Here is a 16,083-nt window from a genome sequence, read left to right on the forward strand (position 1 = left end):
TTAAGTTCTTTTGTTTTTGTGTTCTAATGTTCCTTTTCTGAGGCGAACAAAATCGTCTAGTATCAGACAAAGCAAAATTCCCTTGAAGTCTATCAACAGAAACACCATTGAGGACTGGGTCCTTATTGATACGAGACTTCGCTTGTTAGATATTTACTTGAAAAGGCTCTAACAAGCGAAACGTCTCACTGATAAAGGCTCCGTCTTCAAATGGTTTTTCTTTCGACAGAACTATCAACAACTCCTTTCATGTAGTCATATTCGGCCACTTTCTCGCCGTTTCTCGGCAACTGAAGGATACGCAGGAGGAAGAACGTCGTCGAAGGATTCCCTAAACTTTATTTGAAAGAAGAACAAATGAACAGTGAGTTGCCCGTACATTATGACTCTGATGCAAGTGAGATAAACGAGTGCGTTATAGTGCCGTGAGCCTGTGAGATCGTCTTTCTTCACGAGGACCGAAGAAGAAACCGAACTCTCACGACCTCACGCGGGATTTGAAGTCTCCCAGTTCCATACAAAGGTTACACGAAAACATCCTTATCCATGTCCGTTTACTTGTGTGTCCGCCGTCTCTGTTTGCATTAACTTAGTCGGATTTTGCCTTCCCCAAGGTGTAGACGAGGGGAAAGCCGGTGTAAGGGAAGGTGGACGGCTGGGTATACCCGGTGTAAGGGAAGGTGGACGGCTGGGTATACCCGCTGTAGGCGAAGTGACTGTAGGGGTATCCGAAGGGATGGACTCCGGTAGGGACAGTGTAGGTCAAAGGCACTACAGTCTTCTGCTTCTGAGTGGTCACGACGGGGACGGTCGTCAGGGCGTGGGTCCCGACGGTAGGGATTGTTCCCGCAGTGTAAGTCACAACAGGCTTCTCACCGTCAGACTTGAGAGCGACGTAAGGAACAACGGGATGGGCGAGGAGCTGAGGATCAGCCTCGCGCTTCTTACGGGCGCTCTCGACCGCTGAGCTCCCGTCATTAGCCTCGGGGTTCTTGGTGACTGGAGCGACGACGTAGGGCGTGTTGAAGTAATTGTAGGGAATGGTGTACGGGAAGGGGTTGTAGGCAGCCACGGGGTAGTTCGCATACGGGTACCCGTGGTACATAGCGTAGGGGGAGACCACGGGGGTGGTGGAGACCTCCCCGGTCTTTAGGGTGACAACGGGCGTGGTGGCGGGACTCACGACGTGCACCGCGCCCACATGGTCCTTTGCCTTCAGGGTGACGAAGGGGCTGACGGCGTGGACGACGGGGGTTCTCTGGGCGAATTCGGTGGTTTTGAGGACGACCGGGGCTATGGGCTGGCTCGTGTGAACGAAAAGCTGAGGGTCAGCTTCGGGGTCGGCCTCAGCGGCCGCCAGGGCAGCGAGGGCAAGGAGAACCTGGAGGAGGAAGAGGAGGAGGAGGAAGGAGATATAGTAAAAGTGAATTTTGTGTTTACATCTCAAGAAGTCTTCAGAGCAAAATAAGAGACAATTCACTCGAATTCCAAACACGATACCTTTATCCCTTTCGCAGTAGAAATAAATAGATAAGTAAATAAATGAATAAATAAATGAAAAATATAGAGACAAATGAACAAATAGATAAATAAATAGAATAACTAATTAAATAAACATATAAATAAAAACTAAATAAACGGATAAATAGATAGATGAACAATTTGATAAATAAAATAGATAAGATAAATACAAGAAACAAAATAGATAAATTAAAGGAATAGATAGATTCGGATAACGTTCGGCAGTGGGCCACGCCGAACCTCGTTCATCCGAACTCCTGGCTCTCTCGGACCGAACTGTTCGAGTGAAGAAGAACCCTCAAGTTCTTTGAGGAACTTGAGAACAACAGATGAACAATCATAAATACAAGTCTCAAAAGCAAAGCGTTTCTACTGTTATCTATCTTATGTACTTTCTATAAAGCCTTTAGCCTTGTATCAAAACACATTTTCTTTGTACAATGTATATATGTATATATATATATATATATATATATATATATATATATATATATATATATATGTATGTATATATGTGTGTGTATATATCTAAAAATAAATTTGCAATACATGGAAGGTCTCCACGGTGATATACGCTAGGTGGGTCACACGTTTTGTCCACAAATTTGCGAAAACTTGAGTAAAAAACAAAAACGATTGCAACAGCAATCTAGGAGAGTGGTCAAAAGCAGAGTATGGGATCCTGCGTATTCAACGTTTCGACCAGTAGGGCTTCTACAGAAATAACCCAGTAGGCAAACATCTCCTTCTGTAGCCCGAATTTGAGGAGAGAAATGAACACATAGAAATCGTGTAAAAGAAACTTGGGCAAATTTCTTGTTACCTCATTACCAGAACTGCTAGAGATGTCTGCCTACTGGGTTATTTCTGAAGAAGCCTTGCTGGACGAAACGATGAATATACTCGACCCCATACTCGGCCTTTTTTTATAGGCCTCTTTTCTACATTGCCAAAACTTCTTGACACTTACCAGGACCTTCATGTCGTCAATCTCGGCAGGATGACGCAGGATGTGTCCTCTGAGAGGTGTGGTTCCTCTTTTATACACAACTTACAGCACCCTGTCGCCCCCACCTCCCCCTCTCCCCCAGGGGGGGGGGAGAGCATGTGACGTCAAGATGCTGCCTGCGATCACGTGATCCCTGGCCCGGCAGGCCGGTAGGCTCGGCAGGCCAAAGAAGGCCATGACAACAGAAGCTTCTCATAGCTTCTCGTCAGAACAAATAGATCCTACTAGTATTCTAACAACTAAGTTAATAACATTTATCAATAACACATATGGCCCTTTGTTTATATTTTTAAACTCATTTCAGTAGATATTATGAAGAACAATCAAATGGGATTACATGTGTACATACGTACATCTATGTACACATAGATATGTTTATTTGTACATATTAACATGTATACATACATAATGTATTCATATCTTCCTAAATGTCTTTCCTCAAAAGTAGGGAGTACTCTAATACATTTACATTTACATATACATATACATATACATATACATTTACATATACATATACATATACATATACATTTACATATACATATATTTATACATATACATATACATATGCATTTACATATACATGTACATATACATTTACATATACATGTATTTATACTTGTACATGTGCATGTATATGCATACAAATACACAGGGATATACATATATATACATTTATGCATGTACATATGCAGAAGCACACGCGCATACGCATATACATATACACACATATACATATACAGTAATACATGTACACATGCATATTTAATATGTAAACAGTATAAGAAACGTATGCATATGGATGTTCATACGTACATATAGTTGTACATCATAAACGCACACAGGTACACACACACACACACACACACACACACACACACACACACACACACACACACACACACACACACACACACACACACACACACACACACACACACACACACACACACACACACACACACACACACACACACACACATACACACACACACACACACACACACACACACACACACACACACACACACACACACACACACACACACACACACACACACACACACACACACACACACACACACACACACACACACACACACGTGAGCGCGTGAGTAAGGAATCGCGTCATGGGCTGTCAAAACAGTAGGACAGAGATCGAGCCCGTTCAGAGGTTGGAAAGGATCACAATGCTACAAGCTGTTACTGTCTCTCCCGTCCGGGAGGGGAACAGCTGTCGATCACGGGTCCAGCACTTGATTCAGGACAATATCAAAGCTCACACACGCACACACACACACACACACACACACACACACACACACACACACACACACACACACACACACACACACACACACACACACACACACACACACACACACACACACACACACACACACACACACACACACACACACACAAACACACACACACCGAAGAAGGCGAAAGGGTGGAACCATTTACTTGTTACCTCTTAATAGGGAGCTACTGAAACATATTGATAAATAAACATATTAATAAATAAATCTCCTTCTTATTCTTTCTCCTCTTCCTCATCTTCTTCCTCCTCCTCTTCTTCCTCTCTTCTCATTCTTCCTCTCCAAAAAATCTCGCTCTACTTCCTCGTGCCTTCCATTTCTTCCCCCCCTCCCCCCCACACCTCCTCCTCGTCCCCCTCCCCCCTCTCCCCCTTCACACACCTCCCCCTCCACTCCATCCACTCCCTCCAACCACTCTTGCCACACACCAATAGGGGTACATCCGCCTTTTCCTCATCTTGTCGTTCTTCTCTTTAAATATTATTATCATTTTTTTTTATAAAAAAAAAAAAAGTGCTTCGGTTCAATGTCGCTAACTCCCCCTATTAAGAGGCTACGACGGTACCCCTTACAGACGACTTTGTAACCTGGAATTTAGTAAACCATGCACTTGGTCCAACTCGCTGGCCGCAAGGTTCGAACCACCGTCACCTCGACCCCCACCACATGTAGCGACGCTCTAATCTGCTCGGCGACAGGACTCTCCTCCCTGGGGGGGACAAAATCGCAACCTTTGCCTTGTGTGTTGGGACAGCCAGAGCAATCACTGGTAGTTCTTAGGAATACCAAACAGGGGGTGATTACCTAGGCCTTGTTCACACTAGCGGTTTGAACCGCGCGGAAACCGCGGCGATACCGCATATTCAAGTAAAATCAGCACGGTTGTGTGTGAATGGCTCCACTGACTTACACTGTAATTAAACCGCCGCGGTTCAAACCGCTAGTGTGAACAGGGCATACCGCGGTGCATATCGTCTTCCCTGCGTTTATGCAAAGATGAGGCCTCGCAAGAAAGAAGAAAAAAATAAAAATAAATAATGAGTGTCCCTGTCGCCGTTTTCTTCGCTGCATCAACAGAGAACCATGAAAGAAAACGGGATGCCTACGGTCCGGTCTCACTCACACACAAGGTCTCCCTCTCCTCCCCTCCCTCCTTCCCTCCCTCACTACCCCTCCACCTCCCACTCTCTCTCTCTCTCTCTCTCTCTCTCTCTCTGTCTCTCTCACGCACACACACACAAACCAAACAATACTAACATAGTCACTGTTTTCTAATTTATTCGTTTTTTCTCACTGCCGTCAGGCGATTTTATCAAGTTGAGGACAAGCCTTGTTCACAGCGAAAGGATAAGTCGCTTCATTACGGTACGCAAAGTATAGATTATGTGATAAACAAAAGAAATTTAATTCAGGACTCCTTCCCATCCTCTCTCTCTCTCTCTCTCTCTCTTTCTATCTATCTATCTATCTATCTCTCTCTCTGTCTCTCTCTCTCTCTCTCTCTCTCTCTCTCTCTCTCTCTCACACACACACACACACACACACACACACACACACACACATACACACGCGCACGCGCTCGATGGCGCAGTGGAATGGTAGCGATCGCGGTCGCCATTACGGCGGTCCTGGTTCGAATCCCGCCCAGGGCCGAAATTATTTCAGTATCGCTGCGAGTCGTTACTCCAACTCTCGTGGGCGGGGAGGTGTGTGCGTGTGTGTGTGCAAGGTCACAGTATTACCAATAGATCGGTCATATATATGAGGTCTGAAGTCTCTTCCGGGAGGGAAACAGTTGTCGATCACGATTCCAACACGTAATCCAAGACCATGGTGAATCACACACATACACACATAAAATCCAAAAATGTGCATCAATTTATACGATAGACTGGGGTTAAAAAAAAAGAAAAAAAAAAGGGAAGACTGACCGATACATACACAGTGACGGAACCCTACGAACACATGTCTATTCCTGTCCACTATAATCAGACAAAAGCATCAAACACCCCTTCGGAGACATCCAAGGGCTGCCTCGTCCCTGCAGGGGGCAGCCCGGTGTTCCTGCATGGGATTCCAAAGGCTGAAAAATTGCGGAAGTCGCGCGGCGGTCCGCGGCGGTCCGGAATCCGCGGCGAAGGTTCTGGGGTCACTGCTCTTGAAGGCTCTCAGACTCTCAAGGTCTCTTGGGCCGAAGACTTGAGGGTGCCTACCGTCACATACGACGCAGCGGGAGTGGTGGTGGTAGTGGCGGTGGTAGTTGTGGTGGTGGTAGTGGTGATAGTGGTGGTGGTTGTTGTGGTGGTGGTAGTGGTGGAGGTAGTGGTGGTAGTGGTGGTAGTGGTAGTGGTGGTAGTAGTGGTGGTGGTAGTGGTGGTGGTAGTGGTGGTAGTAGTAGTGGTGGTAGTGGTGGTGGTAGTGGTGGTAGTAGTAGTGGTGGTAGTGGTGGTGGTAGTGGTGGTAGTAGTGGTAGTAATTGTGGTGGTGGTAGTGGTGCTTGTGGCAGTGGTGATGGCAGTGGTAGTGGTGATAATGGTGGTAGTTTTGGTAATGGTGGTGGTAGTGGTGGTAGTGGTGGTGGTGTTAGTGGTGGTGGTAGTGGTAGTAGTGATGACAGTGGTGGTGGTAGTGGTGGTGATAGTTGTGGTGATAGTGGTGGTGGTAGTGGTGGTAGTAGTGGTAGTAGTTGTGGTGGTGGTAGTGGTGGCAGTGGTGGTGGCAGTGGTAGTGGCAGTGGTAGTGGTGATAATGGTGGTAGTTTTGGTAATGGTGGTGGTAGTGGTGGTAGTGGTAGTAGTGATGACAGTGGTGGTTGTAGTGGAGGTGATAGTTGTGGTGATAGTGGTGGTGGTAGTGGTGGTAGTTGTGGTGGTGGTAGTGGTGGTGGTGGTGTTGTTAAGGACCATAACCGGCGCTTCTATCCTTTGGGAGAAAGGGGCACCACCACGCCGCTGAGCTCAGAGTTAAGGAGGGGGAGGAGGAAGAAGAGGAGGGGAGGAGGAGGAAGGAGAGGAGTAGGGGAGGAGGAAGGGGAGGGTGAAGAAGATGACGGGGGGACAAGGGGAGGATAAGGAGGGGAGGGGAGGAGATGGAAGAGGGGGAGGAGGGACACAAGGAGGAAAGGGAGGAGGAGGGGGACGAGGATGAGGGGAGGAAGGGAGGGGGAGGGTGATGAGGAGGAGGAAGAGGAGGGTGAGGAGAATGAAGGGGGGTGAGGGTAGGATGAGGAGAGGGGAGGATAAGGAAGAGGGGGAGGAGGGACACAGGGAGGAAAGGGAGGAGGAGGGGGACGAGGAGGAGGGGAGGAAGGGAGGGGGAGGGGGATGAGGAGGAGGAGGAAGAAGAGGAGGGGGAGGAGGATGAAGGGGAGAAGGGAGGATGAGGAGAGGAGGGGAGGAGAAGGAAGAGGGGGAGAAGGGACACAAGGAGGAAAGGGAGGAGGAAAGGGAGGAGGAGGGGAGGAGGGGGACGAGGAGGAGGGGAAGGGTGACGAGGAGGAGGGGAGGGGAGGAGGTGGAGGGGGACCAGAAGGAGAGGAGGGGAGGAGGTGGAGAGGAACGAGGAGGAGAGGAGGGGAGGAGGTGGAGAGGGACGAGGAGGAGAGGAGGGGAGGAGGAGGAGGGGAGGAGAGGAGGGGACGAGGAGGAGGGGAGGGTGAGGAGGGGACGAGGAGGAGGGGAGGGTGAGGAGGAGAGCCGGAGGAGGGGTATAAGGAGAAGGGATGGGAGGGGAGGAAGAGGGTGAGGGGGAGAGGGAGGAGGAGGAGGGGGAGGGGGAGAGGGAGGAGGAGGAGGGGGAGAGGGAGGAGGAGGGGGGAGGGGGACAGGGATGAGGAGGAGTTGAGGGGGAGAGGGATGAGGAGGAGTTGAGGGGGAGAGGGATGAGGAGGAGTTGAGGGGGAGAGGGATGAGGAGGAGGAGAAGGAGTTGAGGGGGAGAGGGATGAGGAGGAGGGGGAGGGGGAGAGGGAGGAGGTAGGAGGAGGGGGAGGGGGAGAGGGAGGAGGAGGAGGGGAGGAAGAGGGGTAGGAGGGGAGAAGGGATAGAAAGGGAGAAGGGGAGGAGGAGGGGTAGGAGAGGGAGAAGGGGAGGAGGGGGAAGGGGAGGAGGAAGGGGTGGAGGAGGATGGAGAGGAAGAGAAGGAGGGGATGAGGAAGGAGAGGATGAGGAGGATGGGGAGGAGGAGGAGAGTGGAGGAGGAGTGTGTCGAGGAGGAGAAGGGGAGGCGGAGGAAGGGAACGAGGAGGAGAAAAAGAGGGAAGAGGAGAGGAGCAAGAAGAGGAGGGGAGGAGGGAGAGGAGGAGGAGGAGGAGGAGGAGAGAAGGAGCAGGAAGAGAAGGACGCAGAGGAGGAGGAGTTAGAGGAGAAGGAGGAGGAAGAGGAGGAGGAAGAAAAGGAGGAGGAGGTGGAGGAGGAAGTGGAGGATGAGGAAGAGGAGAATGATATTGAGTTAATACTCTAACAAAACGGTTGATACCGATAAAAAAGAGCTCGAGAGAGCTCGAGAGAAAGAGAGAGAGAGAGAGAGAGAGAGAGAGAGAGAGAGAGAGAGAGAGAGAGAGAGAGAGAGAGAGAGAGAGAGAGAGAGAGAGAGAGAGAGAGAGAGAGAGAGAGAGAGAGAGAGAGAGAGAGAGAGAGAGAGAGAGAGAGAGAGAGAGAGAGAGAGAGAGAGAGAGAGAGAGAGAGAGAGAGAGAGAGAAAACGGTGTTGGGACACTTCCTTGTACACCGAGAGGCCTATAACAGAAAACGGCATCACGGCTTAACGTCAAAGGGCGACCCTAGTGGAGAGGCTTAGAGTTTGATTAAGGGGATATCACACTGGTCTATTTTTCCTCCGACATCCTACCTTCAACCTCCATTTGAAGAACTAGAATATGACATCACTTAGAGAAATCTAGACTTTTCTAAGAACATTTCAACAGTTTGTCTAAGCTTCGTCTAGGTTTACAATCTCTAAGTTCGTCATTCAGGTTTGCTATATACGACGGGAAAGTAATTTGAAAATTTGAAAATTTGAAAATTCAAATATCGTAACCGAAATCGTTTTCACTCCAACGAATTCTCAACGGTCAAAGTTGGTGAAGCCTCTGGAAGCCTCAAAGGCCCCTGGAGGGACTCGGAGGAGGCCCTAGAGACCAAAGAACCAGTTGACCCAACAAGCGATCCCTAAATTAGGTCAGTAACTAGGGTCACTAACCAGGTCCACTCCCTAACCCCCTTTTTAACTACTCAACCGAAGGTCACCCCCAAGAAAGAATGTTAACGAACAAGCGATCCCCAAAGTAGGTCAATAACTAGGTCCCCTCCCTAACCATCATTTTTAACTATTCAGCCGAGGGTTAACCCCGGGAAAGAATGTTAGGGGCGTCATCCCTTCCCCTTGATCTAACTTGACCTCTTCCCGTTTGTCGCCCGACTATTTTATTCACTTCATGCAGAAGGACTAAAAACTCCTTCGTTCGTTTAAGCCCTCGTCACACTATCACGAATCTCGTCAAATGTGAATTTGAAAATCTGGAAGACAACTTCGCTTACAGTTCGCTAAGGAAAACTCACCAATGCGTCTTATATTCGTCTAGTTTTAACTTCTCTTAGTTCGTCATTCAGCTTCTCAATCTATGACGCAAAGGTGATTTGAAATTTGGAAATTCGAAAATTGAAAATTTGTAACCGAAGTCGTTTGTTCTCAAACGAACTCACTTGAATCACGCAAACACGGGTATCTAACATGAAACTTACGTTGTCAAACACCTTCTAACCTTACATAACCTAACCTAACCAAAATCAACCTAACTCAACTTTTCCATAGGAAAAAATAAACATTTCAAATACAAAAAAGAAAAGAAAAAAAAGTGTTTGCGTGATTCTGGAATCGAACTAACCATTCCACGCATAAATTTTTATGTTTTATGTGAAATTCAAACCATATTTTGACTTTGCAGTTAAACTAAAGAAATCACCCATGAGGTTAATAATCTAATAAACTTTAGCTAAAAAAAGGAGAAGAGGAAGAAGAAGAAGAAGAAGAAGAAGAAGAAGAAGAAGAAGAAGAAGAAGAAGAAGAAGAAGAAGAAGAAGAAGAAGAAGAAGAAGAAGAACGCAAAGAAGAAGAAGAAGAAGAACGCAAAGAAGAAGAAGAATAAAGAAAGAGAAAAGGAAATTGTTATAAGATGGAGACGGAGGGAGGGTTGTCACCATATAAGTGAACCGGCCCTGCTGTGAACGTACTGTGCCTTCCTGCATTGTTTCTGACCCAGGTTGTGTGCAGGAGACCGGGATGACCATTCATCCATGAGGAGCTAAGAGGAGAAGGAGGAAAGGGTGGTGGATGGGAATGGAATGGGAGTGAAATGGATGCGTACCTTTGGCTTGGCTACCTCCCTTATAAGGGGGAAAAAGCCTTTAGTATATACATAGATTATTAGAGATGTTATATAATGTCATTTAGAAAGCAGCTGTCCAATAGATGAGGGCTAGTACTAGTGACTCCAGCTCTAAATTTTTTCCACGTGGTCTTGGGTAATTTCTAAGTTTTGCCAGTATTTATCAAAATGTTTTTTTGTTTTTATAATGACATGTCTGGTGCTCTGAAAATATACTTTGAGAGGTTATTCTAGTGATCTATTGTTTTATATGCCAAACTCTATTTGCGGATATTGAGGGCAACTCTTCTTATATATGTTATACTAATGTCCTCTTCTGTGTGTTACAATATACCTATTTCCATCCACGACAAAAGGAATACTGTAGATTTAATCTTTCTGGACTTTGAAAATATCTTTGATACTGTCCTGCACGAGTGACTAGTAACAAAAGTCTTCGCGTCGAATAGGAGGCAACTTGAAGAAAAAAAAAAAAAAGGATTAGAAACTGGTCAAACAATCGTAAAGAGCGAGTTGTTCTGAATTGTAAAACTGGAAAGCTATGAAAGATGTTACGAGCGGAGTTCCTCAGGGTTCCGTTCAAGGTCACCCCTAGTATACATTAATGACCATAACTGGAGATTTACACCTATAGTCTCCAAATGTAGGTTTAAGGAGGAAATAAACAGGAACTGGTTTACCAACAGCGTGGTTAACGAATGGAATAGACTTAGCAATCATGTTGTGAGCGTTGAAACAATTGGCTGAATTAAGAGAAGATGAGATAACTTTCTGAATAGGGATGGCAGGTGGTAAGGGACATGAAACTGCCTTGTGTAGGCCTTATGGTCTCTTGCAGTATCCTTCATTTTTATGTTATTAAAACATACGGAAACCTCTTAAAAATCTCAGGAGAGATTTAACACAAGACTAAGATTTTTAAAGGAATTGATAACATCAAAATTGAAGATATTTTCACACTAAATGCTTACAAGACGAGAAATGATAATCTGTGGTTGTCAGGACGTAGGTTCAACTTGCAATTAAGTAGAAGTATTTCCACCAAACAAAGGCGTCGTCAAAGGACAGAACAAGATTCCATCCAAGGCAATTAAATGTAATACAACTCAAATTGTTGAGATTCTGTCTATGTCTATATACCATGGACTTCTTCCCCTTTAAATGAGAGGTATTGTGAAATTGGATAACTAGAAGAATTTACACTATTCTAGACTTCCGTAAGAACATTTCAACAATGCGCCCGACATTCTCTTGAATATAGTCAGATTCTTAATCTATGACGCAAAAGGTAACTTGACAACTGAAGATTCGAACAACGAAAAATTGTAACCAAAGCCATTTCTACCCAAACAAACCCAAAACAGCTGACAATAATCAGCCCAGTGTGAAGCTGCTCTTGTTCAGCTGGGAGCTATAACTCTTTTTCTTCAAGACGCTTACGTAAAGAGTGGGAACGAGAAGCCGGCATAACACTACGAGGTCACGTGACCCTGCTGGTCCCAGACTAAGCCTGCGCCATCTTTGTGGGCGGAGCAATGAAAACGGTCTGTCGTTGGTCGCATATATAAGGGGGTCAGACTTGGTCCTCGGCGCATCCTCTGTCCACCTGCCGAGTCCGACAACATGAAGGTCCTGGTGAGTACCTGACGAAGAGAACCTTATTGTACATAAAACACATACCCAAATATAATCACGAATAACACACAGTCGGAATAAAAAGGAAACTTAGAAGAAAGTATAACTTCTATATTTCGGCTAATAGATCTTCAGGAAAGTACTTTCCTGAAGAGGCTTATAGCTATTAGCCGAAATATAGAAGTTATACTTTCTTCTAATTTTCCTTTTATTCCGACTGTGGTTTCTTTGTGATTATATTTTTACAAATATGATAGTACATTTTGTCCAAGTTATATACACAAGCGTTACAGAGCCAATGTCTTCTTGATAGTTAGAAGACGCCTGTGGACTAACCCGTGCACTCACTGTTACTCTACAGCAGTTCGAACCTCGTTGAAATAACATCTTTGCGTTTATTCTTCTTCTTTGCATTTCTTTACGATTCACATTTTTTGAATCTTGTATTCCTTGTCTTGGTATTACTCGAGAGATCTAAAGTTCGGTTCTTCGTTCTCGTCCTCCAACAGGTTCTCTTCGCTCTTGCCGCCCTTGTGGCCGCCGAGGCCGAGCCCGAGGCTGATCCTCAGCTCCTCCTCCACCCCGGCACCACCCTCACTCACCCGATGGTCCACCCCATCGTGTCCGTCAAGGCAGAGGACCAGAAGCCCATCACCTACACCATCCCCACTGCTGCCGGAGTCCCCTTCACAGGACTGAGGTACGCCGGGGTTCCCTTCACAGGAATGGGATACGCCGGGATGCCCTTCACCGGCCTGCGATACACCGGGATGCCCTTGACTGCCGGCTCGCCCTTCATGTACAACGCCTGGCACTACGGTCTCAACCCCATCACCGCCACCGTCGCCAAGACCGAGGAGGTCGTCCCAGTCGAGGGTGAAGAAGTCACCCGCGCTAAGCGTGAGGCTGACCCCCAGGTCCTGATCCACTCAGGAGTCTCCCCCATGGTCACCCTTAAGAACTTCGAGGCCCAGCCCTTCGTCTTCCAGAACACTCCCATGGGAACCATCCCCGTCGTCAACGTCAAGGGACAGGAGAGGACCACCCTTCCCCTCACCTACACCGCCACCATCCCCGCTGGCTTCCCCGCCACCAACTTCCCCGTCGTCAACCCCATCATGAATCCGTTCATGAACCCACTGTCCTACCCCATGGCCTACACCCTGGCCAAGACCAACTAGGATTCGAACTGACAACGACGACACTTTCGCCAGCATGGATCACCGGCCGTAGAATGTGAAGAAACCTTTATTTCTCTCCTTGCGGGACCTCGGAGGTCTTTGGGCTCAGTCGTCCTCCTCTTCTAAGTCAAGGACACGAGGAGGAGCGGTGAGGCGCCCTGCGGACAGTCCGAGTCCCGTCAACCCTTCGTCTTGGTCGGTGCCCGTGGGTATGGGGCAGATCACCGTACAAACGGGCATGACTCTTTATTCTTCTTTTAATAAAGACAACTTCCTCTACCACCGCGTTTCTTTCCGTACTTTGAGTTCGCATTTAAGTTGCTTCTTTAGAGAATCGCCGTGGCCGAGCGGCTTCAGCCGAGGACTCAACAGAAATTTTTAGGTCCTCAGTTTGCTTTCCCAAAGAGAAGGCACTCGTTCAGTCTTTAGAAAAACCAGTGTACATAAACCTCTCAAAACAAACTTTTCAATACACGAAAAAGTCTTTGGAATGTACTTATCCGCGCGTGTGTAGGGGTGCTTGTGTGTGTTCTTGTATCAAAGTTTTTTTTCTCTCTCTCTATCTATTCCTCTCCCCAATCTGTCTATCTATGTATATATATTTATCTCTCTCAAAACGTTTTGTAGATCTGAAACATGGGGTTGGTTTCAGAATGGGAAGGAAGGCCTACAGTCTGAAACATTTGATCGAAGTACACCGTTTTTGAGAGAAAGACGAGCAAGTGGAGCAAGGACGGACGGAGGGAGGGAGGGAGGGAGGGAGGGAGGGAGGGAGGGAGGGAGGGAGGGAGGGAGAGAGAGAGCACCTACTTCCCTCGGCCTCCGAAGACGCGTTCTCCAACCCCTCCTTCTCCCGGTCGTCTTCCTGGGACCTCGAGTTGGGAGACGAGGACTCGTGCCCGGAGCGGGCGGCGTCGTGCGGAGGCTGCCGGGGAAGGGCGGCAGGGAAGCTGAGGGCGAGAGTCCACAGAGGAAGTGGGGGGAGGCTTCGGTACCGCCTGGGCTTCCAGTTTGATGAAAGGAGGACTCCAGAGGGACTGGATCCGTCGGCGAAGAGGACCAGACAGGAGGGATGAAAAGGACAAGCTGATCTGCAGCTGCCTTTATGGAGGTCTTGTGCGCTGACTGGAGATTTTTTTTTTTTCCTTCTTTAATGAAGATGAAATTCCGCCTGACTCCACGGAATGGTGGCTCGGAATGGTAGTCCACGGTCTGGAATGAAAAAGGGGGTAGAGGGGGGATACACAGGCATGATGGTGACTGGTGCGTTTTTGCCCTGTCATGGCACACATTGGAAGGTAGGGTAGGTAGAGTAGGGTAGGGTAGGGCAGGCGAGGGCCCGGTCTAATAACATGGACACTCGTAGGCAGTCCTAGAGGAAGCCGTGCATTAGGCACGGCTTAAATGAGTTTTTTATTTTAAATTATTTATCAATTAATTTGTTTAGTCATTCATTTATTTTTATCCTTGTATTTTGTTGTTGATTTGTTTATCTATACATTAATTGTTATTACTTATTTATCCACACATTTATTTACTTATAAATTTATCTATACATTTATCTATATATTTATTTTTCTATTTATGTATTCATATATTCATCCATTTGTTTCGGGAGGCAGTGGCCTTTTTTTTTTTTTTTTTTTTTTAAGGACGCCAGGTGTCTTTGAAGCGGAGCGACGCTGAAGACAGAGGGCGTCTAAGACACCTCCTCCTCTTCCTCCTCCTCCTCTTCCCCCTCCTCCTCCCCGCCCTTTGTATGATGCACCTGGGACAGACTTCGCTTGGGTCTTCCGCGCTCTTTGCTCCTTTCTTTGCCAGAGCTGACTTCTTCGGACGTTTTTTTTTTTTTTTACTTTTTCCACTGGAATCTATTTTTGACCATTTATTGATCTATTTCGTCATTTACCTCTCTCTTTGTCCACCCCTGCCCTTTTATCGCCCTTTGGAACACGTAGATAAAAGAAGAAGAAAAAGAGAAGAAGAAGAAGAAGAAGAAGAAGAAGAAGAAGAAGAAGAAGTAGAAGAGACAGTTTACGCAATGAGCGTTGACAGGAGGAGCAGGAGGAGGCTACAGTTCGACCCGATATTCCTCTAGGGAAGCGTCATGACGTCACGTCGCCGAGATACCGTAAATGCAGTGACGGCCGAAGACTCGGCGGCGGCGACGGGGAAGTCCTTGACCACAATACGGGGGACGTGGTTCTCCTGACGAAGAACTACCCCACCGTCTCCACCCTGGGGCGCCCTAGCAAGTCGCCAACATCCTCTGCGGTAGCCCCCTGACCTTTTCTCTCTCCCTCGCCACCAGCAACATCAGCAGATACACAATCTTGCCACTCCTCGTTGGGATGGAAATGCCGACTCCTTTGCACTCTTGGTGGACGGGAGCGGGCCAGGAAGAAAACGCAAGGTAGATAGCAAGATGGCGAGTTGTTCATCATTTGAAGAACCTCTGCAAATGCTGCCACCCTGCCCGGACGTTGACAAGGCAGTGAGTTGACTCTGCATGTTTGGCAGTCAGTTGTGACGTTTCCGTGTCACTCGGCACAAAATCAAATTCGTCCTCCGCTTTGGGACAGGAATGCGGCTTCGACCTGATCTCGCAAGAGTCTAGAACCCACACCTCGCTCAGGCGTGCCCATGGGGAGGCCGCGCATGATCATCGTATTGATAGCTGCGTAAGCGCTGACTCCATGACCCCCACCCCCCCATAGAAGCTCCCTGGGAGGGGGATGACAACCCCAACCCCTTGTTGGGCACCTCTGTCCTAACCCTCTGTGACAGTCCAGCTTAATAAAATCGCCATTCGGTAGCCGGGATAAAGGTTACAAGTTGACCCGGTCAGTGGGCTGTGTTGGTAGGGACGGTCGTTAACTGCTGGAGGTTATTTTCTCGTTATGTCTATATACATATCTATTTTTTCTTTCATTTATCAAAATTTACTGTTATCTATCTATTTGTTACTTATATTATGTTTCTAGAAAGAGAGTTGATGATAGCAAATGCAGTGCTTAGGAAGAAAGTCAAGC

General features: G+C 47.3%; 1 protein-coding gene across 2 annotated transcripts in view; it reads right to left on the reverse strand.

The window, feature by feature from the left end:
- Window positions 1–322: 322 nt before the first annotated feature.
- The window catches only part of LOC143020605 (uncharacterized), a 92,336-nt gene continuing 76,575 nt past the window's right edge, over window positions 323–16,083 (reverse strand). Inside the window, exons 1-2 of one of the 2 annotated variants that reach the window (XM_076177042.1) lie at window positions 2,492–2,601; window positions 323–1,381 (exon numbers count right to left, since the gene is read on the reverse strand). In XM_076177042.1, the coding sequence (XP_076033157.1) occupies window positions 590–1,381; window positions 2,492–2,503 (804 nt within the window). In that variant the 5' untranslated portion in view covers window positions 2,504–2,601 and the 3' untranslated portion in view covers window positions 323–589. Of the gene's footprint in view, window positions 1,382–2,491; window positions 2,602–16,083 lie in introns of those variants that run through there. The other variant, XM_076177043.1, reaches the window with a different exon arrangement.

Source organism: Oratosquilla oratoria, chromosome 40 (genome assembly GCF_046742065.1).
Source record: "Oratosquilla oratoria isolate Oo_2021 chromosome 40, ASM4674206v1, whole genome shotgun sequence".
In the NCBI taxonomy this organism is placed as follows: Eukaryota; Metazoa; Arthropoda; class Malacostraca; order Stomatopoda; family Squillidae; genus Oratosquilla; species Oratosquilla oratoria.